The 24,806-nt window shown below is 47.3% G+C and overlaps 1 protein-coding gene across 23 annotated transcripts in view; it reads right to left on the bottom strand.

Annotated features, from left to right (window-relative positions):
• The window catches only part of MAGI1 (membrane associated guanylate kinase, WW and PDZ domain containing 1), a 355,883-nt gene extending 336,239 nt beyond the window's left edge, over positions 1-19,644 (bottom strand). For 14 of the 23 annotated variants that reach the window (XM_027793227.2, XM_027793241.2, XM_027793244.2 and 11 more), the window contains exon 1: positions 18,945-19,643. In XM_027793227.2, coding sequence (XP_027649028.1) covers positions 18,945-19,230 — 286 coding nt within the window. In that variant the 5' untranslated portion in view covers positions 19,231-19,643. Of the gene's footprint in view, positions 1-18,944 lie in introns of all 23 variants that reach the window. The other 9 variants (XM_027793294.2, XM_027793300.2, XM_055804179.1 and 6 more) reach the window with 2 other exon arrangements.
• Between the last annotated feature and the right edge of the window lie 5,162 nt (positions 19,645-24,806).

Genomic DNA, 24,806 nt, shown 5'->3' with positions numbered 1-24,806 from the left:
GCAGATGGGTGCTGCTGTCAAGGTTGTCCTCACCACCACCACCCAAAACTGGCCGAGTGTTATTGATAGCTTCCGACAAGTGACGGGAGCCGTGCAGGACTTCAGCTCTTCTCTTTCCACTCTAAAGCACAACATACCCTCAGAGCAAGCAGAAAATGTATTCAGGGGAGGAAGGGGCTCAAAAAGACAGCTGTTACACCCAAAATATTAGCATCAAACACGGCACTTTCAAGTCACAAGGACACAGTCATCACTAAAGACTCTGACAAGAAGAGATGCACAAGGAAATCAAAGACTTCCACAGAGCTGTGGTACCAAGCCGTACCCAGGCAGGTAAATAATGGACTAAATTAATTGCCTGTAGCATGACACAGCTGCAAAATCCTAGAGATTTTGACTGCTTTGCAGCATCGTTCTTTCAACTCCACCCCATGCTGAGACTTTAATCTGCAGGGCTGTAATGGTACCATCAGCAATGTTAGAGGCGAGACTAAAAATAAACACAGGACAAGAAAAATGCAAAGCTCCTCCTCCCTGAGAGGTCTGGAGGGAATTTCCTGAGTCAGTCAGACTGCTCCATCACTTGTTTACTTGTTACCAAGGATGAATTTTCACAGCAGCGTGTGTGGTTTTCACTGAAGTTTCCAAGTTAAAATCAACAGGGCTATAATGTCATAAGAAAACCAAACACCACTAACACTCTCTTGAGAGATGGGACCCTTGCTGCCTCCCTGCCCAAGCTGCACACTGCATTTCCAGGGCAAATACTGTGTTTTCCAGGTCAAATACAAAAGTACTGGGGGCAAAGACAGTCCCTTGGTTCATGGGATGAAGGACACCAGCTCCCATAGTAACCTGCAATGAGTCCAGCATCTTACTCCGCCCATTAGATCTATTCACCCCTGGATAAAGCAGCTGTCACACAACGTTCAGAACAGCTGGAAGGTCTGTCCCTCCAGCACCTCTCCCAAGGTCCTCCCGAGTGCCGAGAGGCATTTTGGGAAGGAGAGGTCAGCTCTTCTCGCCGTGGCACCCATGGAGTACATAACTGTAGAGCAGCAGCCGCACCAACTGACTTCAGAGCTATATAAAAAGCTGGCACAAAGATTTGTTTATGAAGAGCTAAAAATTAAGTTTGACTTTAAATAGCACAGTCACCAGTAATGGCTCAGAGGGTCACATTCTTCTTCCATTTCTGCCTCCTCTCCCCCCTGAGACCTCCTCTTTGCCCAGCAGCTTTCCCAAAACGGTCTGCAAACATGGCAGAAGCTCCCCACGAGGGAGGCAGGCAGAAATCTGTGGCTGAGTTGAAGGAATATGCTTGCGAAGGGATGCTTAGCACTTCTACACCACTAGCCGTTTGTTCAAGGCCAACACTGCAGCAAAGACCATTCCCATCTGCGGCAACTTGGTAAGTCAGATACTACTGATGTAGTATTTCATGAGTTCACTACATATTCCGTGAAAATTTTAAGAGGTGACTACAGGTTCATGATGCTGTCAAAGAGAAACGCTCACCTTCCCGTTCCACAGCACACAGCTCTCCATGCAGCTCTCCTCGTTCACCTCCGCTACCCCTTGAGCACACACCAGAGGAAAATATAAGATTTCAAGCTTTGCAAACTCCCAGCCTAAACCAACATCCTGTAAAACTATGAGTTAAAGGCAGGAACACTTCACTTCCAAACCACAAAGGCTGTAATGAGTGTGGGTTTAATTGGCTGGTACAAGAGCTGCACAGCCAGAATCAGCAGCTGGCAATGAAATCAGCCCTTCTGCACTGCAGATTGCTAAACTTTTGCCCTTGTCTGCAATGTGGTGTGTCACAGAAGTAATTCAGTACCCATAAAAAGGATTACAACAGTACTTAAGAAAAAGAAAGCGCGAACCCAGGACTAGTAACACACTAAGTTTCTTCCCCTAAACTTTCTAGTTGTACAGGGATCTATCCCTGACCCTGCACTGATGAATTTCTACTACGAGCCTGTATTTCCAAAAGAAACCTGTAGATTTTAGCTATCACTTATAATCTGGCCCTTTAGAGCTACTGATTTCAACAAGCTTAGTACATACTTAAAAATCTCATTATCTAGAATTAGAAATTAGTTTCTTTGAAAAATCAGTCCCAAATGACCGAAGTCTTTATCAGGCAGCTACAGCACATCTTCTAGCTTCTTTTATTTAATGCATCATTCACAGTTATTCACATGTATGCCCAACTTCTCCCTCACAGGTTTACACACAAGTTCTGTGCTAGTTTGCATCTAACTTCAGACTATTTGAAGAAAAGCCAGATTAGTGAGGAACAGGATTTTACAGCAAAGCCTTCCTTTCATCTGCTGCAAAAAGCTTTGAATCTCATAAAGCCGATGTAATAAACTTTCAAGACACGGTATTTCACAGAGTTAGCAGAGGCACATTGCTATCACTTGACAGTTAATGGAAGTTTTACGGTTTACACTTTACTTAAAACTATCATGTTCTGGCCTGAAGAAATACACACTAGGCAGAGGAAAAATAAATAAATGAAAACAAACAATAACACAATCGAAAACCAAAACCACACCAACCAGAACTTAGAGTGATATGCGCAAACATCTTTTAATTCAAAAAGCCAGGCTGACCTAAATAAAAGTAGCACACATGAGAAAAGCAAGACATCATCATCCTGCAAGCAGCTGAGGAATTGCTGCTCTCGGCCTCTTCCCACTGTGAAGCCCCGGGCGCCGCGCTCAGCCCGCACCAGGCGGCTCCTGTCTTGGCTAAGGCAAGGCTCAGCCCAGAAGCTCCAATGCCGTCAGGAGTGCAACACTCCAGACGAAATGCAGAGCAGAATTTAAACTCCTCAGTCAGTGCAGTTATATTCCACAGGTGTACCCTCCACACCTTTCTGCTTTTACCTGCACAGCTTTATTATAAATTGCGTCTTGTCCCCAGGGCTCCATACTAAGAAGTTGCTCATTCCACGGAGCAAGAATCAGAAGCTTTGGACGTGTCAGGACAAATCCCACCAAATGTAAATTGGTGTAATATACAGATTTACACTTGCTTACATGGCACTAGAAATGGAAAGGCAGTAACTCAAACTGCTGCACAGGCTCCTGCCAACAGCGGTGATAAGCATTGCTTTCTTAAGGCTGAACAGAGGTTCTGGGGAAGGACAATAAATCACAACACGGCATCTTTGAAAGGGGAGCAATGCAGGAGCTAAGCCCCAGTGGCTCCACAAACACTCACTTCTCCCCAGGACTATAGGCTTTGGTGTTAATCACTGAAACTTAAGTTTTGCAACAGTTTTTATTTTAGTTAAAATTGCATGGAGTGTTCATTAATTTTAACATTGTGTGATTTGCCGTACCCGTACCTAGGAACGCGCTGAACCCTGCAAGCTTACGCCTGGCATGTTCACAGGACTAGTCCCTGCTCACACAGCCCTGCATGCTTCATCCATCTCCTGCCCCAGAAACAGGCCGTAGCAGGACGCTGCCTTCGCTGCTGTCAGACCTGACCCTGCAAGCACCCAGCAGCAGCCCCAGGCAGCACGTCCCCAGCCAGGCACCCCAGCACCGCTCACCCCATGGAAGCCACCGCTGCCCCAGCTCCAGCGGGGACAGCAAGCAAAGCAGGATGGGACCCCTTCCCAACACCCAGGCTGAGACAGGCTGTGCATCTGCCCTCTGAGCTGCACAGCCTCACACAGCATCTGGGTCTGTATTTTCCAAAAATCAGTCACTCACTCTCACCCCACCCCCCTCAAAAAAAAAAAAAAATTTGCATGCCAATTGCTAAAAATGCTGCAGATCAGGTACCTGCACCATGTGCTCAACTTGTACTTTAAAGGCATTTACTCCTACATTTTGGTGCATTCTCTTGACTCAAGATATTAAATCAAATGCATTGAGCCCACTTCCCTCTGTACAAGTAACAGGGGGTTCTATTAGCACACCTCGGGTAGAATATTAACTCCAGTGTTTTTCTGGGAAGAGACTGCATTTAATCTGGATTGCGATTGGAGAGCAGGAAAGGAAAAAAAAGGTCACCAGAGTAAACACAGCACCATTATTAAAGAAATGGGTTAACTATCAACCACAGGTACGAAACTGTGGGAACAGGACAGCAACCCAGTCCCACCTGTGACGATGCTGGCTGCTGGACAAGCAGAGAGCAGCCCAGAGATGCTGCAAGAGGAGAAGGACTAAAGCTCTCGCTTTGTTCCATAAATAAAGGTTGGCTCTGTAATAGGTATCCGTGGGGTATTTGGGGTGCACTGATTTATTAACGAGAGATGCAACAGCCAGCAAGGCAGTTTTAAGATCCATTAAAAAAATATTTTATGCCTGATATCAGGGAGCTCTGCAGGGTTCAGAAACGGAACAGACATTTCTTCACATAACAAGAATAGCCAAAGGCAGCATCCGATATTCCACAAAAGGCAACAAACATCATAAACAAGGTACATAAAGCCTCCGTGCTTGCAGGCATAAACTGCCCTCTGCCTACAAGAGATCAGGACACTCTCCCAGGGCCGGGTTATCTTACCAGCAGGTGCCATCTTCTAAAAGAAATTATATTAACCAGTATTTGCAACAAGAAAGCAACTGGGAGGGCAGACAGTGCACCTGGATCTGCTGTGACACATTCTACACCAAAGAAAACAGCATCATTCTGGCACCAGGTCAATTTCACAAAAAACAAAGCCAGAAAATTTGTAACTGTTACTTTTTTTAAGTACCCTCTTAGAGAAAAAACAACACTTGTAAGGAAGTGTTAAAAGGCAACAAAGGAATAGCTACAAAAAAAGTCAAAACATGGCATCAGCCCAAGCCTGCCAAAAATGAAGGGATCCTAGTAGATAAAAGAGAAAAAGTAATACCAAAAAAAGTGAGTAAAAATAGAAGTTCCAGTATATGACATGCCTTCAAGCTATAGAAAAAGCATCTGGATTGTCCTCAGATCCCCTCCCGACTGCTGTCTAACTTGGTAATCGTCCCTCTTGAGCAACAGGGTTGTCTCAAGCCGAGCAACGGGGCAATGCCGCTTGCCTCTCATCCCATGCTATTTGGGGCAAAGCACCTTCCAGCCAGAATGGGAAGAGCACGTGCCCTGGGTCCCACAGACCTGGGTGCAGTCCAAAGCCTTTTGGCCAAGTCCAGAGGATGCCGGCAGCCGGCACGCCACCTCCTGCTCGGGGCGCTGGGATGGACCATCTCCAACCAGGGAGCTGCAGCAGGGCCACCAAAAAGCAGCTCTGCAAAGGAATACGCTGGTGCAACTCATTGCAGGTGAAAGGAAAAGTGCAGGAAGCCTCATGGCAGCCTGTCAAGGCTCCAGAAATATACTCTCCACCTTATTTTCGGAGCCTGCCATTTATTGAGCATTGCTAAGGAGACCCGCTTCTCTCCCGCACCCCCTCCTTTCACAAGGCCAAGTGCAAGGCTCAGCAGTACACCCTCATGGGACACATCCCACAGCCTGCCGCTCTGCTCACCTGAGCACAGCAAGCTGAAATCTCTTTTCTTTAAAACATAAAGGAAGGTGGTGGGAAGCTGTTTCAATTGTGCAATTTTCACTTTTACTTCAGTTACAGCCACCCATACAGCTCTGTATCTGGTACCTGCCTGCCAATGTCCTTCTGCTGGAGTGACAGCAGCGGAGAAGGAGCTGAAAACGTTTAAGCAAAAGATGTTTTGTCATTCTGTGAAGCGTTAACACCGCTCAATGCTTTTAAAGGACATTACAATGACTTGGCTGTGGACGCAGGCTTCCCAGCTCCACTGATGGACTTCCCAATGCTCTGAACATCACTTCTGAAAAGCAAAGACCTTGGAGTGTTCCTCCTCTGCTCTCCCCATGGTCCCCAAACTGTGAACCAGGGGGATATTTGACTTTTCATGTCTAAGCTAAGGCAGGCAGGGGGCAAATCCCCATTCAATAGAAACTTCAGGAAAACAAAAACCCGAGCAGCTGCATCTGAAATTACATGAAGTCCAAAGCCATCAAGTGTGAGCCTTAGGACAGAGAAAGTCAGGCAAGTGCACAAATGCCTTCCACGTGTTCTGGATGGAAAGAAACTGAATTTTTTAAAGACTAACGTGGAAACTGCTTTAAGCAATTTGTCATTTTCAATAGAGGTTCTGCAGTAAAAGAGATTTCGACAAGCTAAACAACTTCCTACCGGAGCAGCTGCATGCAATGTTTAAACTACCTCTTGCAGACTTCTTAGAAAAGGAATATTTCTAATTTTGCCATTCAGGAAGACTTTGAAATGTCACTGCTGTTTGATTTGACCAGTGAAGAGGAAATGCAGAGTTGAGAGAAGAGGAGAAACAATGCAAATACCATTCTGTATTTTTTAACTTGGTTTCAGGCAGCTCGGTGAGTGGGTGCTAAGAAGTGTGAATATCGCTTATTTACCTCCAAGAGGCAGAAGCTTCAGACATATTTGCTGTAAATGTCACAACTTAAAGCTCATCTGGATATTACAAAGCACTGATGTGAAATATCATCTGAAAGACAGCTGAGTGTAAGAGCATCTTATTGCTAAACTTGAGCTAGAAACAATGTTTTTATGGCAAAAAAAGTTCTCTGAACATGATCAACTGCAATGCATAATAATGCTGAAGTCTCTTCTACATCAGGGACTTTGAGGAAAAATAAACACACAATAAATATTCCCCACTGTTTCTGCCACTGGTTCAGACAGCTATCAGCATTCAGCAGTGCTGCTGCTGTGTCCGAATACACGAAAGTTCTGTCCTTTAGAGGCCTTGATGAAATTTTGTTTATCAGTTGGTGATGCTAATGGGAAGGAGCTCAGGGAGGAGCAGCAGATTCTGTCTGACACAGCCCACAGGTTGCTGGGAGGATGCTTGAGGTTTATAAAAATGGAACAGCAGCAAAAATCAGCCACATGACTACACTTGGTAAAATCCACCTCCATCTGCAATCGATACAGGAAAAGAGGAATGCCAGTTTTAATTGAAGTCTGTAAGGCGGCTTAAAAAGTCCCTAAATTTTTTAAAGAAAAGTTTTTCATCTTCCTGGTGAGTGCACACCCCCAGACTTGGAGGGAGGGAGGTGCTGCAGAAACACTGTTTGTCAGAAACCAGCCAACGAATTCCTGCACCCAGCACCTCCGGACCCAGGCTCCAGCCAGGCAGCTGATGTAACCTTCCCTGCCAGCTCAATCGCATCACATCGTGGAAAAACACGCTCACTCCCAGCCAGGGGCAAGATCCCATCCGGGCAGCCTCCGCTGGGGCTGCTGCTGTGCCTACCGAGAGGAGAATACTGAAAATAAAAGTTAACTGTGACGAGCCAGTTTGGGAGCCAGGGTTTCCTTGCTTTCCCCAGCAACCCTTGGGGGAAGAGCAGGCAGCGCCGTTACAGCGAGATGCAATGACAAGTCACCCACTCTGCCCCAGGACTCAGCCTGGCACAAGCACGGCAGTCCTGAAGCAGGGCACCGATGACCAGGCTGAGTTACGCACCAGCTATGCTGAATCAATTTGAAACAGATTTTTGTTAATCCACTGCAACCTTTTAAAATCTGAGCTTTTCAGGATTGTGACAACTTGCCCAGCTTTTAGGTAAACAGCAATTTCCACACTGGTTTAGGCAAGCCTCAGCACCAATTACAGCAACTTTTACAACCATACAGACAGAAAAAGCCTTTTGCAATGCGTTACATTAGCACATGCTTAAATTTAAGCACTCTCATTTTTACTGGGGCTTTTCTCATGTGCAACAACTTCAGCAGATCCAAATTTACAAACTAATTGCTTACCAGTTTGCAATGTGACCAAGATATCCTATCCTGTCAGAACTATGTTAAAAAAAGAAAAAAAAAAAAAAAAAGCACTGTATTTAGCTCCTGGAAAAACTGATATGTGTGTATTTCCAGCATCAACTAATACAACTGGAAAATTGGCAACAGAAAACAAAAATAAATGGAAAAGCCACCTTGGATAGTCCCTAGGTCATCTCTTCTGCAGATAAAAACATCAGCCTTTGACATGTTTTACAAGCAGACAGTAAAAAAACCTATTGGGTATTTTAAATGGAAAGACTCTCATGGCAAAATTCCACTTGAGCAGGGCAGCCTGGCGTTGCAGAAGGGAGCTGCTCCACCTGAAGCAGTTTATCCATTTCCCCTGTTTTAATGCGGATCCGGAAAGCAGCAGAACCCCCAGCACAGCAATGGGGAGCTGAGATTTGCAGGCCCACGACCTTGCCACAAGCATCCCAACCGAGTCACACAGCCTTGGTGCTTGGCTTCCCCCCTCCAAATGTCACTTGGGGTCTTCTCAGTCCTCACTCTCCTCCTGCAAAGCATCCAGGCAGGGACAACTCCCAGGTTCATGTGCTGCCTGGCACAAGAGGGCCCCAAACTTCAGCAAGCTTGAAAGATTGCCCTCGTGCATCCAAGTGTTCACCACTTCTCCCACCCTCATAAAGCAATGACCTTCTGTTAAAGTGTAACTGCCACCTGCCCCTGGAATGAGGGAGCTAAATGCCACTTTATTGCCTTTAAAATGCCCGAGACCTGGGTGCATGGTGAAACCGGGCACCTTTCTGAGATAAGCTTTATAGGCGTGCTCTAATTTTCCCTCCTGCACTCTTGAAATGACTCACAGGGACCAGACAAAGGTCTAGAGAGCAGCTGCCCCCAGCATATGCCAGGAAAAGGGAATCTGGATCTGCTTCAGCAGCCACGTCGCATAACCCGATTAGAAAGCAAGAGAGGTCTCATGGGCGAGCCGCCTTTCAAAACCAACATGTTCCTGCAGATGATTTACAGCACAAGTATCACCGAAACGGTTTCACCACGGGAACACCACAGAAGTGAATGTTTTTACAGGATCAGAGGCTGCCCATGCATCTTGTGATGAGATAATGGGCATGGGAACTGTTCTCGGCCATAATGGTGGTGGTTTCAGACTCTTCAGCTTTCAAATAGCTGTGCCAACAGCAAATTTCACCACTTATGGCGAAATCCATGGCATTGGCTCTTTAACAGCCCGAGCTGCTGGAGTCATGGGCTTAGTTTCTATTTAAAAGGGGGGGGGGGGGGGGGAAGGGAAGAGAAAAAAAGAAAAGACAAGAAGAAGAGATTCTGGAATTCTTCATGGAAACAGCATTTGACAATATGAATGCAAAAATTAAAGATATACATATCTATTCATATATACACACCAGTCACATGTTCTAAGAGCCTCACCCAAGAATTCAAACTATTTTGATAGGTGATACACAGTATTTTCACAAGCCCCTCCTCTTAGACTGGGTACAGGCTGTGTGTAGATATAAAACTTTCCCCTATACGTAAACCCTCTGAGCAGGCAACGCTTGGGCCAGCACAGCCCTGGTGTCCTCAACACCCTGCCTGGATTTTGCCCAGAATAGCTCCGTGTCTCCCACAGAAAGCCAGAGATGGTCATTGGGGATTTAATTGCCTCGCTCCACATGTAGTGAACAAAGCTTCCTGCGACATGAAGGATTTATATAGACTGTGGTTAAGTTCAGACAAAAATACCTTCACATGAAATTAGGTCAACAATTTCAGCATGTCCATATTTCTTCATTAAAAAAAAAAGAAAGAAAAGAAAAAGAAAATGGGGTAATACAGCTATGTATGTATGTAGAAAAGTATTTGTCAGCTCAGATCCCCATTTGGAAATAGTCTGATTAATAACAGCAGATAGTAGTTGACAGGGAGGACTCCATAGTGCACACAGACTATATGAAAGTTTACAAAACCCTACCTGCCATTGCTAAGCAAGTTTGGTATTTGCACATAAACCAAATACATAATGTTTGCTGGGCTATGGGCAGAAGACAATCTAACAATAACAAAAAAAAAAACCCAAAGCCATTCCCTCCCAAGGAACAAACTCACTGATTTCCTTCAAAAACAACCCAACCCCTGATGCTCAGAGTGCCCCAGGGTGAACCCAGCAGAGCCTCTAGACTGCTCATGCAGCCAGGCTGGTGCTGTTCCTCTGGAGCACAATCAGCGCACATTAAGAATATGTAGAATATTCTACATTAGTCGCTTCATTGTTTAAGGAAAAATGCATACTGGGGAAAAGAGAAGGCCACGATTCTTTGTTTTGCATCAAACTAATCCCTCTTTCACCCTCAGGACAGGAAGAGGACAAACCATCAGGTGTCCTGCCCCCCAGGACTGTGATGGGGAGGCTCAGCTTGGAGGTGACAGTGTCCCCAGGTCCAGCCAAACCAGGCTCACTGGGGATCCAGCTACCCCAGGGCTGCGCTGTGCCGCATGCCCCGGGCCATCCCCAGCTGGCCAGGGAGCTGTGCAGGCTGCCCTCCAGCAACAGCCTGGAGGGGCATGACTTCTAGGCACCACATCCCACTGGGATATGCAACAACAAAGTTGCATCCTATATTCTACATCAGCGAAGCATTTAGGGTGCCTGGAACAAGACGATGGTGGTCTAGACCACTCTGGGACTGGGGTCTGTCATCAGCTGGAAAGACAGCCACGCGCCTGGCTGGTCCTGCAGAAAGCACTCAGCTGCCTCTGCTTTTAGAGTCAGCCTCAGCATCAGTAACAAATCCAGGAGCAAACATGGCAGTCTTTCCTCAGTCCAATGCTTTTGGTATCTTTCACGTATCTCCTGCTGCCCATCTCTCTCTGCCTCTCCTCCAGCCATCCTTGCTTTACCACAAGGCTCCAGGGAATGGTTCCTCTGCACCTCCAAGCCCCTGCAGCATCCTCCCATGTACCTGCTGCTTAAATTGCTAAGTGGGAGTTCTACCCGCACCTTTGGGAAAGGAGGAGGACATGCATGTTCCTTGCTGTTTTTAAGAAAAGCCTTTTCACAGTTCTTCTGCAGACCAGATTCTCACCTGCCCAGTTCAGCCTGTTTGGGAAGTAGCTTTCCTCTCCCTCATGCATCCAAAAAAATCCAAGACATCTGTGTCTGTCATCAGTTTGGACTAACACTCACTTAGCACAGGATCTGCACAACTGGAACAAGAGAAGTTGAACATCAAAGTTGTTTTTTTTGTTTTTTTAAAGTACACAATATCTACACAGCTTTGTTTGTGTTGAGGGAGTGGCTGGATTTTAGGCAGCTTCTTTTTCAAAGGCTTTTTGTTAATAACTAAATGAAAAACCCAGAGTTGAGGTTTTCCCCTCAAAAAACAAGCCACTGTGATTAAGGATATGAAGAAAGAAAAGCCGGTCTCTTCCCAACCTAATTGTACTCAGGCACTGACTTCAGGGCTCCAAAATTACAGATGTATAACCCAAGACAATGAACTCTTTAGTCAAGAATTAGCAAACCATGCAAAACTGATTCCTTATTCAAATGCCTCGCAATTGTATGGGCATCTGTTCCACTTTGCAAATCATCCCAAAGGCTTTGTTTGTTTTGTTTTTTTTTCCTGTTCCATTATGAACACAGGGCACTTTGCATTATTTTCACACCGTGTAATAAGCGCTATTGTTTAGTCTAACAGAGGACAGTCAATGAAATCCAACAAATATTTTTACCTTATTTTTCTTTTAAGTTATGATGCAAGCCCTCTCAAATATAAAAACAGGAACTGTTCTTAGTCAAAAGCCAAGTCTGTAAAAATGTAGCCCAAAACATCAGGACGTGAGGAAAAAACTATTTTGTTTCTCCAAGGTCTACTAGGGGCCGTTAAAAAATAATTTATGTAGGTTTAAATAATATTACTAACACAAAACAGTTCAGCACAAATGATGCCAAAGTCAGGACTGGGGACTAGCAGAGAGAGTGGTGCCATCATTCCTGCCCATAGCAGCAGAATAGCTCTGGAAACCATTTAAAATGTCACAGGAGGGAGGATGGATGGAGTGTCTGACCTTTGGAAACTGAAGGGTGGATCTCAACAAAAATATCCCAGCTACCCTGAGCCACGCTGCTCCTGCAGGGCCAAGAAGAATGTTGGTCTACCTATTTGGTCTAGAAGGAAATGCAAAAAAATAAAAATTAAGGAGAAAAGAAAAAAATAATAATCCAAATCTGCCAACTTACCAGCCCAATGCAAAAGCTGCCAAGCTGCTTTGGAAACAGGCAGCTTCTTCCACAGCTCTCTATCAGATCAGTAGAAAACAAATTCTGGATGATAGCCCAAGCCTTAAGTTTGTTTCCCGACACCAGATCCTTGCAGGGAACCCCACACTTAAGACCATCAAATGCACTTAACATGTGGATGTCTGTGGGCTGCCGGGTCCGGCAGGACTTGGAGCCTTACCTGTCCAACCGCCACAACAGCCAAGACAATGTGAGTTGTGTGAGACTGAAATATAAAGTGAGGGAAACGAAATATCAAGTGTCAAGAGAGACAGAGAAAATGATGATAGTGGTGCAAATCACACTTCTGCAGGAGCTGGTCTTGCACGCTCAGCAGCGCTGTCAGCCAGCACCGAGAAGCTGCTGTTTACTCTGTCCTGCCAGGGGTGCCTCCGGTGATCCTTGCTACATCACAGGGGGGATGGCCCATCCCTGTGCCCTTGGTGCAAAAAGGTCACTTAATACTCACTTTCTAAAAGGCAAAGATATTTTTTTTCCAAAGCCAAGCTAGAGAAAAACTGCAGAAAACTGGACCAGGAGGATCCCGTATTTTGCTGCTCCAGGATTTGAGACACGGAGCTGGGAGAAGCGCAGGTGGGATGAAGGGGTCTGAGTACCAGCAATCAAAGTACCAGCAGCTGCTCATGGTTAGGATTCCTGCCTTCAGCAAACCTTTAGCCTCACACTCTTCATACTCCTGTAAATTCACAGCACTTACTCATAAACAACCAGGGTTCCATGCTTTTCACCAAGAAATTTAAGTCACCTGCAGCACGCAAAGATCACAACCCATATGTCCCGATGTACAAGTTCCAGTCAAAGTCTGAGGAAGTGGGGAAAAAAACAACAAACAAAACCAAACACCTGAAATAACTAGCAAGCATAGCTTGTGTCTGGACTAAAGTAAGGGAATGTAAATAACAAACTTGGTCAATTATTGTAAAAAAACCTCCGTGGAGGTTCTGAGGATCCTACCCTTGCCCACAGCTCAGACCTTGCTAATGGGATGGAAAAAGCCCTCGAGGCAGCCGCATCTTCTCAGTTTCCATGTTACCTTCAAACTGGGCAATGATGAAATCTAACAAAAGAAGGACATGTTGGCCCAAATCATCAGTTCTGCGCAGCCACAGAAGTGCTGCTCAGATCTTTACACGTTACTGTAGCTGCCCTTGGGCAAATGTTTTCCTTGTGCATACAGACACTGTCAAAGGAGTCGGGGTATTTCTCAGGCAGGAGCTAAAGAGATGCAGAAACAGGCAGAGGAGATCCCTGAACGATTGCAGCCCGAACCAGAAAAAAAATGATAATCCCAAACACGGGAACAGAATAAGCTATCGATGGTTTGGCTTTCAAACCTGTTAAAAGAAGTTCTTGCATTTTTAACAAGATACATGGAAGATGAATAGCAGGTCAGTAATATACTCATGCAGGAGCTATAACTTGGTCTTCAAAAATAAACCGCAACAACACGCAGGATGGTGTTAACATCTTATTTTGCAATGTTGAATGACTGATCGCAGTTAGATTATAATTGTGATTTAACTGCTCTGTGATCTGACCGGCCATAAAGAAGAAGCCTGGAGTCCCATCTCAATGGGTAGAAAGATTAACTTTATTGTGGAAAATATAATCCCATTTCATGCCATTAAAGGGATCATATTAATTCCTGAAAACTTTTATAACAGCAAAGATGGGCACTTAGGCTCTGATGTCCATCTCTGGGGTGCTACCTCATGGCTCTGGAGAGGATGGATGGCTGGTTTGCCACAAGCAGGATCACCTTCTAAATCCTGACAAGTACTACACTGTAAATTCAGGCACAGTAAAGATAAGGTCTTGCATACAGCAGTATTTTAATACACAGACATACACAGTTCATGACTAATAAATGTCATACTACTTTAAAGAAAGCAGATTACTGATTTGTAGCAAAATACAGTAAAGTGATGGAAAAAGAGATTCTGCCTTTATTTTATGTTTCCGTAGTGACTAGCCTGCACAATGCTCATCCCAGTGGGTCAGCGCTGAAAACAGGCCTTATAAATCTAAAATGCATCAACGTCTCCCAAGTTTGTGGGTGGCAAATCTTTCACCCCACTTCCAATCCGCTTGGGTCCTAAAAGAATTTGGTTCAAATGGAAAAATTACTTACAGAACTCACCATGCTAGTGACCAGCACTCAGCTACACAAAGACTAAAGGAAAATACTTTCTGGGGCTCACGGCGTGATGCTGCAGAAGTAAAATAGGAATAGCAAGAGCTCATCTAAACAGCTTTTCCCTTCGCTTGGCCCAACAGGGGCAGCTGCCTGCACCTGACCCCGAAGGCAAGCTCGCACCTCGGGGCAGCACGCGCATCGGCACTGGCTTTCGGTCTCTGCAATGCCAGGCACTGTTGCATCGCGCTCAGCGCGGGATGTTCAGCACCACCGCTAACAGAAGTGACGCTCTGCTTCCCAGCGTTTGCTAAACTACTAGACACACTAAAATTTAGAGATGCATTGACTTCTCTTTTACTTTTTCCCCACCAAATTTTCCTCGAAAAAACCCCAAAGTAACAAAACCAGCAGTTCTCTCACAAGATCTCTGAGGAACATAAAATTAAAAGGCCCAAATGCCAGCTAGTTGAAATTTTTGAAAGAAGCTGGTTTCGTTCACATGAGTACATGCAACTGGTTTCAACATTTCATGATTACTTCGTATAGCAAATGCCAGCCTGACATTGAAGCGTTGAGTCACTGCACTGTATTTCAGAATTTATCTTAGGGTCAAGTTAATGTTTGAAAAAAACAAATGCAGCTGATAGCACTGAGTAAACAGTGACCGTCTCTGTTTGGGATCACGCCTGCTCCTGTTTGCCTAGCACAGGGCTAAAACAAAACCCACAAAACCCACACAGCTCCTCCCTGCTGTGGGATCATCCCAGCTGCAAAGTACTATGAAAATTATTAACTGCATAAACTGATCTCAACACCTCCTGGTTTCAAAGCCATTGGCCATTTAGAGCTTGGGAACCTGAGACTTTTTAGGGAAGCAAAGCGCTGAACTGAGAAACAACTTAATAAGCACAGAAACATACTAGCTTCAACAGCTTCCCATACCAAGCATCTAGTTTGGTATGATTTGGTTCAGGTCATCTAACTAAGGACCAAGAAAAATATAAATAAAATAAAAGGCTGCAATCTGAAATCTGAGTGTGCCCATCTCTTACTAAGGGAAAAAGAAAACGCAGATACCTTAAACGAAACACAGTCAATTGTATAGATACAGCCTTAACTCTTCCCTTGTGAAGAAAGGCGTGAAAAACTTCTGTTCTGCTGTGTTGGACTCTCTTAACCAAGATACATCAGAAGAAACAGTGTGCACGATTTTACTACTGATATATCCAAATGAGGTATACATTATCGATTTATCCAAGTGAGCTATTTTGCAAAATGTGAAGTGTATTCAAGGAAGTCTCAATATTCACAATACAGCCGAGAAATCATTGTGTTAATTGCAGTTTTACACAAGGATATGTGACCATTGCTCCTATAATTCAATCTATTAATTCTGTACTCTCAGACAAACTAATAATAAAAACGCATTTATTAACTCCACAGGAGTTAATTGCCAATTTTATCAGAATTTAGGCACCAATGCAAGATGGAAACAGTCAGTCATAGAAGCACTACATGTTAAGTGAGGTTTTTTCACACATTTGACAGTTCTGAAAGTTACTAAGATACATGGCAGCAGATTCTTCCTCTCTCTCCCCCAAAACCAGGCAACTATGGCAGTGTATTTTTTTCCTCAAACAAAATACCAAAAAAGGGCACATATGGTGAAAAAAAAGGGAAAGCTTTGTTAAAGTTCTTCAGCTTTCCTCACTCTTTCTCACGTGGTAAGTGAAGGACCAAGAAATCCCATATGAGCAGCAAATACTGTTATTCCAATTAAGAGAATTCATATCGGTTCCTCCTTTTTGTACTTTCTAGGAGCCTATTCAAACTTACAACTCAAAAAACCAAGAAAAAATACCGTATGCAGACCTGTACATCTATAAACCCTAGTTTAATGATAAACCCTGTGCACAGCCTACTCCACCTATGTTTCACATCCCAGTCCCTTGTCTTCCACTAAGTACAAGGTCAGAACAGTTATTTTCTCTGTTCATGCTTGCAGATGACCGACTTATTTATAGTAAATTTCCTGGTTTTCCAGCCTTGTAAATGCCATACGAAATAGACAAGGCAGTAAAATACACACATTTCCAGGCTAATACTGTCCTAGCACTTCAGCACCAGTCTATTAGGCACTAAGAACTGGTAAGGGGAGGAGAATCATAGTTAAAAAATGTGTTTACAATCTTATCTTCACACTCCTTTGCTGTCTTCTCTAGTGCCACACACCTCCTGTTGAATGACAGTTGCCATCCCTATAATGAGGTTTTTAATCAACATAGACGTAACGCATTTTAATTAAACCACTCTCCTTTTCTAAGCTTATGATGCTGATCCACAAGGGAGGTGCCCACTCTGTGCAGAACGGTGCACAGATGCCAGGCTACCATTGACAGGCACAAGGGAACTGCTTTCCAGACCACAAAAACATTTAATGATTTAAAATATGTATTTTTTTCTGTTCTGCATTCCTGTCTAATAAAGCATTTAAAAAATTTAAAGGGGGGTGGGGGGGACAGGGACGACTACAATCCCACAGTACCCAGGGGCTTGGCTCTCACCTCTGGACAGGGATGGTCCGAGGTTCAAGTGCCTGCCCTGGCTCCACACAGGGTTTTGAACCTTTTTGTCCCAGGTTCTCCCAAGTTTCTCCCTTTTTTACTCCCAGGTAAACCCAACCAGTATGCTCAGCCAAGGCGCTCTGCCCCTTCTGTCGACCACATCCTGGGGCTGAGACATATTTACCATTATATTCTGTTGTTTCTGGTATATTTCCATGAGATGTTTCTATATAGATTAACTACTAGTGTTTCCAAAATAACAAAAAGTTTAATCACAAATTGCTTGGTTGGGAAGTTTATTTTTTTTGGTTGGGTGTTTTTTTTTTTCTTTGGCGAGGGGGGCCACTGGTTTGGTTTTTTTAACGCACCTTCCTTCATCATCAACACCGATCACATTACAACATCAGAAGCTGTATTTTCACACTTCTGCTAAAACAATCAGTATGCAAAAAGAAACCTGCCTGATTTCCTCATACTTTTCTTCATGCTTTTCTCCCCCTCCTGCCTGGGCAGGGAAACCAGCAGGCTCAGGTTCCCTCCCCACTTCCCAGTGAAGCCCAGACATTGCATCAGGGCAAAATACGTATTTGTTTAAAGAAAACTGGTTTTGTTGGGAGTTTGACGCTGTTTGCTGGAATTTCTAGTGACTCTTGGAAATGACTAACAAGTAGCTGTGCTTCAGTACAGCAGCTCCCGGCAGCTTGGAGCTGACACTGTCCCAGAAAGGGGAGCAGGTGGCAGAGGGGGATTGCACAGCCTGGCTCAGCTCCTCTCCAACACCCCACAGCTACGATCTGCTATGGCACCAGAGCTTTGAAGGATGGCTGTGAAACAAGTGCACGCAGCCCTTCAGCTCAGCTCATCAGCAAGGCTAGGGACAAGACTTCAGGTGACAGTCCTGCCAGCTGGCCATAAACGTCTGCAGCGACCAGCTGGGTTGAACCAAGTACAGAAAAAAACCCTCTCGCACCACCAGCCACAGCAAACACCCCAAGTTTGGGATGCAGACCTGTCTGGATGATTAAATAAACTTTCCCCTGAGGAATCTCTTGGGTGATCCAAAGAAAACTTCCCTTCCTTCCTCCACTTGGTGCTGGCCCTGGGGTGCTCCTTTGCCCCAGCACACCTCCAGGTGTCCGGCTGCTGTCCCGCTCCTCCTGCCCATCTTGCCAACCCCAGCGCTGCGGCCACACAAGCCGTTTCCTGGCACTAAAGTCCTGCCCTGGAAATCACAAGCCACATTAGCCAGACCTGTTACACTAACCTGTTGAGCAACTGCTGCGAGTACACGAATGGGAAGTAGCTTTTCTTTTTTTTTTAATCTTGCATGGGAGGACTTTTCCTATCCTCTTCCCCTGCCAAACAGGAGAGCTACCTGTGCATGCCTTCACCTGTGCACTACAGGGCTGGGAGCACAGATGTGCCCTCACCTAGGGCAATACAGGGCTAAAAATAAATAAATAAATAAATAAAAAAGCCAACCTGAGCTGACTTTCAGCCAGTGAAAGGACTCGCCTCGTAGGAGGGTCACAGCTTTTCCCTTCCCAAGGCAGGCAGCCGGCAATCACGTGCTGCACTTTCTGAACAAGCCTCCGGTCATCACCCAGCAGCGCGGCTGCTCGAAAGGATGCTCATCTGGAGGAGGGCATCTCCACCACATTCCCCCTGCTGCGGGTCTGCCCTGGCCGCTCCGGGGGTCAGCCCCAGAGGCAGCCCCCTGCCCTGGCGCCCCTGGGTGCCCCGGCACCCCTGGGTACTCCGGCATCCCTTGGGTGGTACCCCCGCAGGGAGCGCCGTGCGCTCCGCGGAGCCTTAGGGAAAGTCTCACGCAGTTGCTCGCCGTGCTTAACGCAAGCCAGAAACTGCGGGCGGCCTCCGGGCTGAGTCAGGACGAGAAGGTGCCCGGGGATGGGTGCCCACGGCAAAGGTGCGCACACCAGTGTCCGCAAACGTACGGGCACCGCCACACGCCGCCGGTAACTCCTTTCGGGGTCCTGTGCAGCCCCAAAGGGCTAACGCTCGCCTCTCCCTGCCGCGCCGCACTCGCCCTCGGCCACCCAGCACTACAGCAGGGACCCTCCGCCCCCCACCACCCCGCGACCCCCCGGAGCGGGCCCTCCCCGCCCCGTCGCTCCGCGGTCCCGCTCGCACCTTGTCGGACGGCTTTCACCGCGATGGGGTCCTTGCAGCTCCGGATCACTTCCAGCACGTCGTAGCGCGGCAGCCCGGAGACGCGGACCCCCTGCACCTCCAGCAGCAGCTCCCCCTCGCTCAGCGCCGCCTCGCCGTCCCCCGCCGCCGCGCCCGCGTAAGGGAACTCGCCGTGCTCCGCGCCGCCGAGCAGGGCGAAGCCCAGCTGCCCGCCGGGCCCGCGGGTGAGCGAGCACTGCCGCACCCGGCTGGCCCAGTGGTTCTTCTTCTGGACAACGCGCGACATGGCGCTGCGCGGCCCTCCGCGCCCGCGGACGGGCGGTAAGCAGGTGCGCAGGGGGCGCCGGCCCGCTGCCTCATAGACCGCGCCGCCGCCGCCGGCCCCTCAAGCCATCACCGCCGGCACCGCGCATGGCTCCGCGCCCGCGGAGGGCGCGCACCCACCTCCCGCCCTCCCTTCCGCGCCGTCCCTCGCCTGCGTTATTATTAAAAAAAAAATAAATAAAAGAAAAAAAAAAGCGCTGAAAAAGCAAATCCGGGCGGTCCTCGCCCTCCCGCGCTGCTGCTCTGCTTTACCGCCCCTCTCCGCGGGCGCTGCGCGGGGCGCGGAGGCGGCGCCTTTAAGGCGATACAAAGACCCGTTTGTTTTGTTCCACTTCGGTCCGTCCCGCTCCGCCGCGCTCCGCGCTGCCGGCGCAGGCGCCCTGGCACACCCCGCCCCGGCCCCCGCCCGCCTCCCCGCCCCCGGCACGGCCCGGCCCGGCCCGGCCCGGCCCGGCCCCCCCGCGCCCCCGGCCGCGCTGCCCCCGCCCGCCCCGCGCCGGGGCCCCCTCCCGCGGGCGGCGCTGCCGACGGGGCCGGGCGCGGCGGAGCCCCCGGGCAGCCCCGGCTCGGCGAGGGGGCTGGGGGCGCTGCCCGGCGCACGGCGCCGCTCGGGGAAGTTCAGCCCGTGGAGATGCTCAAGTTTCGGGGGCAGAGGGAGGGTAATGCTCTGCTCTCCCGGGAGGATTTGTAGGGTTTTCCAAGCGGCAGAGCTCTGGAATCGCCGCTCACCTGTGCTTTCCAGGGGGCTGTTAGGGGGAGGACGCGATGCAGCCAAAGTCCCGAGTAAAACTTGCACCAACCCGTCACGAAAAGGGTACCAAAGCGCTTGTGCGAGCCTGACTTAGAGCCATGCTCGTACCCTTAGCTCTCCCCTCCTGGACGGAGTGCTTGCATTTGTGTCCTTAATCATGTTCTCCCGATTTATTTTCCCCCGTGTGGGTGTCTGGAAGCTGGACAGACCTATAGCGAGGTGTGTCTGCTGGGGAAAGGGACGCGCATCCCTCTGCGTGCCCTTGGACACAACTCCTCAAAGTTACCCAGAACTGGTGCAAAACTCAAAAGGGGAAAATAAGTAAGCGTGCACGTACCAGCTGTCCCTTCCAGGTCACACTCCACGCTTCCAAACCTGAAAGCCAGGCCTCATTTTGAGCAGTCTTATGCATGACCGAACCCCTTCCAGCAAGGAATTCAGTTGTCAGATGCGTGTGTGCCCTATTTTGCTGCTAATCGGGACTGAGAAGTGACACAGGGAAACAAAGAGCCGGGTCTGGCTCCTCGCACTGCCCTAACGTTTGCTCTGCCGGTACAGCCCGCTGTCTGCAACCGCGTTGTTCTCTCATCTCCCATCTTTCAAGCCATGTGTGTATCAAAATGATGTGCAGCGCGGGAGAGCCGGTGGGCTCGGGGAGCCCATGGCTGTAGCTGGAGATGGAGCTCAGCCTGACGTCCTCCAGTGCTGGCCGAGCTGATGAGCCAGGCTTAGCTCACAGACCTAAGAGGGGTAACGGGCACCTTCCCTGCCCTTACATCTGTCCTAGATGAAGTAGGGAAGCCTGTCCCTCGCTCACACCCTGCATCCCCATCACTCCTTCCCCCCAGCCAAGATCTCATACGGCTGTTTCATAAAATGCCCATTGCTGCAGGTGCTGCTCCACAGCTGCAGCAGCCGCAGTCTCCGGCCCGAGTGGCACAGCCACCTCCAGGTAAAGGAATGGGAACACTTTGTCCAATGTCACATAGCACAACAGCGAATGAGCTCCATCCCCTGTGCCTCAGGCACCTCTGTCGAGGTCTTCATGGGCAGCAGACGGGATTGCCAGTGCTCAGAAAGTTGGAGTAAGTACCTGAGTCCCTTCCGAGGAGCAGGGCAGAGCCCACCTTCCTGGGTATGAAGGGCAAATGCAGAAGCAGACTCATGAAATTCAAATTACCTGTTGTCTAGCCCTTGTTTTTTACCCTATTTCTAAGAGGTTTCTTTCCATTTGGAACTTTAATACTTCATTTTCACACTTAAAGCTGTGTTGATCCCCTATATTTAAGCAACAATAACTGCCTTACGTCTGCTTTCGCTGGCTCTGCAACCGGCTACCCAGTTTGTCACTTTTAGGATGATGTCATGCTTTTTATCGTACCTTCACCAGTAAAGACTGGTTCAGTGATCAGGCTAAATCCCTCCAGGAATAAATTCTCTGGAGGCCCACAAACCCCAAGGAGCAGCAGCATGGCTAGCAGGGAAGGCCTGAATTCTCATCTGCACCCCAGCTGATCCTTGTGTCACACGTGTGAGCTCATAGCACAGGGACACTCTTGTTCACAGCTGAGAGCTGCGTGTGACGTATTTTCATCACCATCATTTTGCGGGATGTGTTATGTGACAGCCCTGCTAAGCTAAAATTCATCTGGGATCCATGTGAGCATCACATGAGCTGTGGCTGCCCTGAATAGATCTTCCAGAACCACTCATGCCTCATGGAAAAATTTTTGAAAAACACTATTTAGAAAAACAATTTTCCTGTTAAGATTTATGAGATGACAGCTTTCCAAGGGCCATTTTCTGTTTGCTTACAAACACTGCAACACTAATGCAAGTGTGAGCTGTTCCCATCACAATCCTGTACTCATGTCTGGGCCACCAAGTTCCCAAAATTGTTCTTGCCAGTAATTAACAAAACCCACAAACCACAGCCAGAACTTTCCCTTAAGACTTCCCATTCAAATTTTCTCCATGACCAAATCCCTACCATTTAATCTCCTAGTTGCATCCAGTCAGGACCAGTTGGTCAAGCTGTTCGTTGGGCGATAGCCCTAAATCCTGGAAGGTGGCATCATTTGTAGCAGTTCAAATACAGCCAAGATTTTTTGTTACCCTCATTCCTGACTCCGTGACCGCCCAGCACCTTACTGCTGCAACAAGGTGACTTCAGGACATAGCTACTCCAGCCACCTCTATTCAAGGAAGCCCTTGGTCAGCCATTAACAATGCTGAGCCCACCACGGCAGGGCTACTCCTGCCCAGAAGAGTCCCTGACACCAGCCCGATAGACAATCGGATCCTTACACCATACAAAAACCTGTCTTAGCATTTCAGCTGTGTGCCATGGCCTCTCTCCCGGGGGATGGTAGTCCTGCCTTCGCAGGGCACTGGTTTAACGCTTAACGGACCGTCTTCATCTCTAACAACTGTAGTTGTAATAATAATACCCTCCTTTTTGCAAGGGTCTCTAAGTGCTTTATGAACAGTCATTAACCAAGCTTCACAGTGCACCTACCTGGGGAACAGCTGAACATTAACACGGCAGGGAGAAGCTTGGGCGCATCCCTTGCCTGAGCGAGGTTTGCTGCAGCCATCACTTCACCTGCAGTGGCTGGTCCAGCCTCATCTCATGCCGGACGATGCACTCTCCATCAGCTCACAGCCCACGACAGCGCTATAAACCCTGATTCAGGCTGGCTCAGGGCTTCAAGCAGAACCCGAATCCCTTGCTTTTTTGTCTACAGCTGCCGTGATTTGGTGGCCCATCTGTCAGCAGCCTCTGATCTGTCAGGATGAGTGGGCTGGTGCTTTCTTCCTCCTTCGGAAGATGCTCCATGTGCTTTGGGCCACACTGCAAACACACAACAGCAGCTAAATGGGTTCTTTCAAATAGGATATTGACCCATGGTCTTGGTCTCATAAGCATCTCTGAAATTTCATGCTGTGTCCTGGATTTTAAAGTGGGTCAAAGCTCCTCCTAGCATCAAATCATACTAAAACTAGAGAAAACCACGGTTTTACTTGTTTTGGGATGAAAAACCATGTCTAGTCACTGAGAATGTTGTGGGTTCATGGCAGTTCAGAGCCATGTGCTCCCACCAGAGAACACAAAAAAAGATGACAATTAAGACTACAAACAAAAGCACAGATTATCTAATACAGCAAAATTTGTTCTTAATTTCCAGCTAAACCTTGAACCTTCAATATTTTGACATCACAGGCCTCAAAGCTTTGAAAGCCTGAGTATGTGGATCCTGGGAGAAGAGAGACTTTAAACAAGACCCAGTCTTTCAGACGTTGACGTTTCCTGTTGGTACACTCATGCTACCAGCATCTGTGAGTAGGGAAGCCATGTATTGCTGCATTTCCCAAACAGGAATTTGTTTTCGTAGCAATCCTACCTATCTTTTATTGGAGAAGAATTTTCTATGTAGTGTCCAGGGTTCCTGGACAAGCTTGTACTGCTCTGTGGTAGCAAGGAGGAGCTGAGCTGATGCTGCTTTGAGTCCTGGCTCTGGCAAATGTTTCAATAGATGACCCAACTCCAAATACCGATTGAACCCTGTATTTGTGGAAAACCTCCCAAGTGTCGGGACATGAGCAATCCTGGGTAAAACCAGCCAGCAGAGAGAGGTACTGCCTAAAGTCATTCACAGAGCAGGGCCAGCAAGCTGCATCCCAAAAGGCAGCGCCTTGCATGGAACATCTCCAGCCTCCTGCAGCCAGAGCCCCATCCCACCACCCATTCACCAGAGCAAATCCATGATCATGGGATCCTAAGAAGAAAAAGGCAGCTCACCCCTTACTGGGATCCCCTGTTTCACCTTCCTCTACAATTTATTTTAATAATATCACACACAGTGGGATATAAAGCTGAAGATCAATCTCATAACCATATTAAGACACTCCGGGGTGTATTTTATAGGGCCATTAATATACTTCTTGGGTGGTTAAAGTCACCCACAGCATAAATTAATGGATCCATAAAACATGCTTTGTCATATCCTATGGCTTATATAACAAACAGGCTGGGTATATTGGGATGTTGTTGAGCTTATTGGGTGGAAACACAAGGGCACAGAGTTACCACCTAGCAGCAGGTATGCCCTGCTGGGGATGCCAGCCTTGGGGTGTCTTACACATAGCATGGAACCAGTCATTTATAAAAAGCAAGATTCTAAAGAAAAAAAAAATCCAACACAATTAAAAAATTTAGATCTCCTTAACTTTCACTAGCATTCATGCTCCTGAGTTTATTAGGCTCTTTCAGGCACATCTTCCCTGCAGAAGCCATTGCTGTTCCAGGATGTGATTGTTGTGGGTGCGGCTTTTTGGCAAGGAGGGAGTCAGCCTGCTCCCAGCCTTGGAAAGTCGGGAGAAGTTGGGAGCAAAGGAGAGAGGGCACAGCCTGTTGGTTAGAGCAAGGATCAGGTTGGCCTGCTACGTGTTTCAGCTTTCTAAAAGCAACCTGAAGGAAACCTCAACATAGTATCCATTTCAGACAAATTTTATTGCAGTGGCGGTCTCTGGTACATAACAGAAACATTTCCAACTAGGATTTTAAAAAAAAAAAAAAAAAGGAAAAAATCTTGATTTTTCCTAGTTTTACTTGACTGTGCTCTAGTTATAGAAGGAACAAGTTCTTCCCTCTAGTCTGGTAGAAATTAAGTCTTACTAAGCGACATTCTTCCCCAGGAATTTTTCTTTTGCTATTTTAATGGCTCCACAGGAGTTACCAGAGACTTTTCAGTAGACAATAGCTCTGCCCTGCTAAGATAAGCTAT

Source organism: Falco peregrinus, chromosome 5 (assembly GCF_023634155.1).
Source record: "Falco peregrinus isolate bFalPer1 chromosome 5, bFalPer1.pri, whole genome shotgun sequence".
NCBI classification, from domain to species: domain Eukaryota; kingdom Metazoa; phylum Chordata; class Aves; order Falconiformes; family Falconidae; genus Falco; species Falco peregrinus.
Note: the sequence above shows the minus strand (reverse complement) of the source record. Positions and strands in the feature narration are given on the sequence as shown.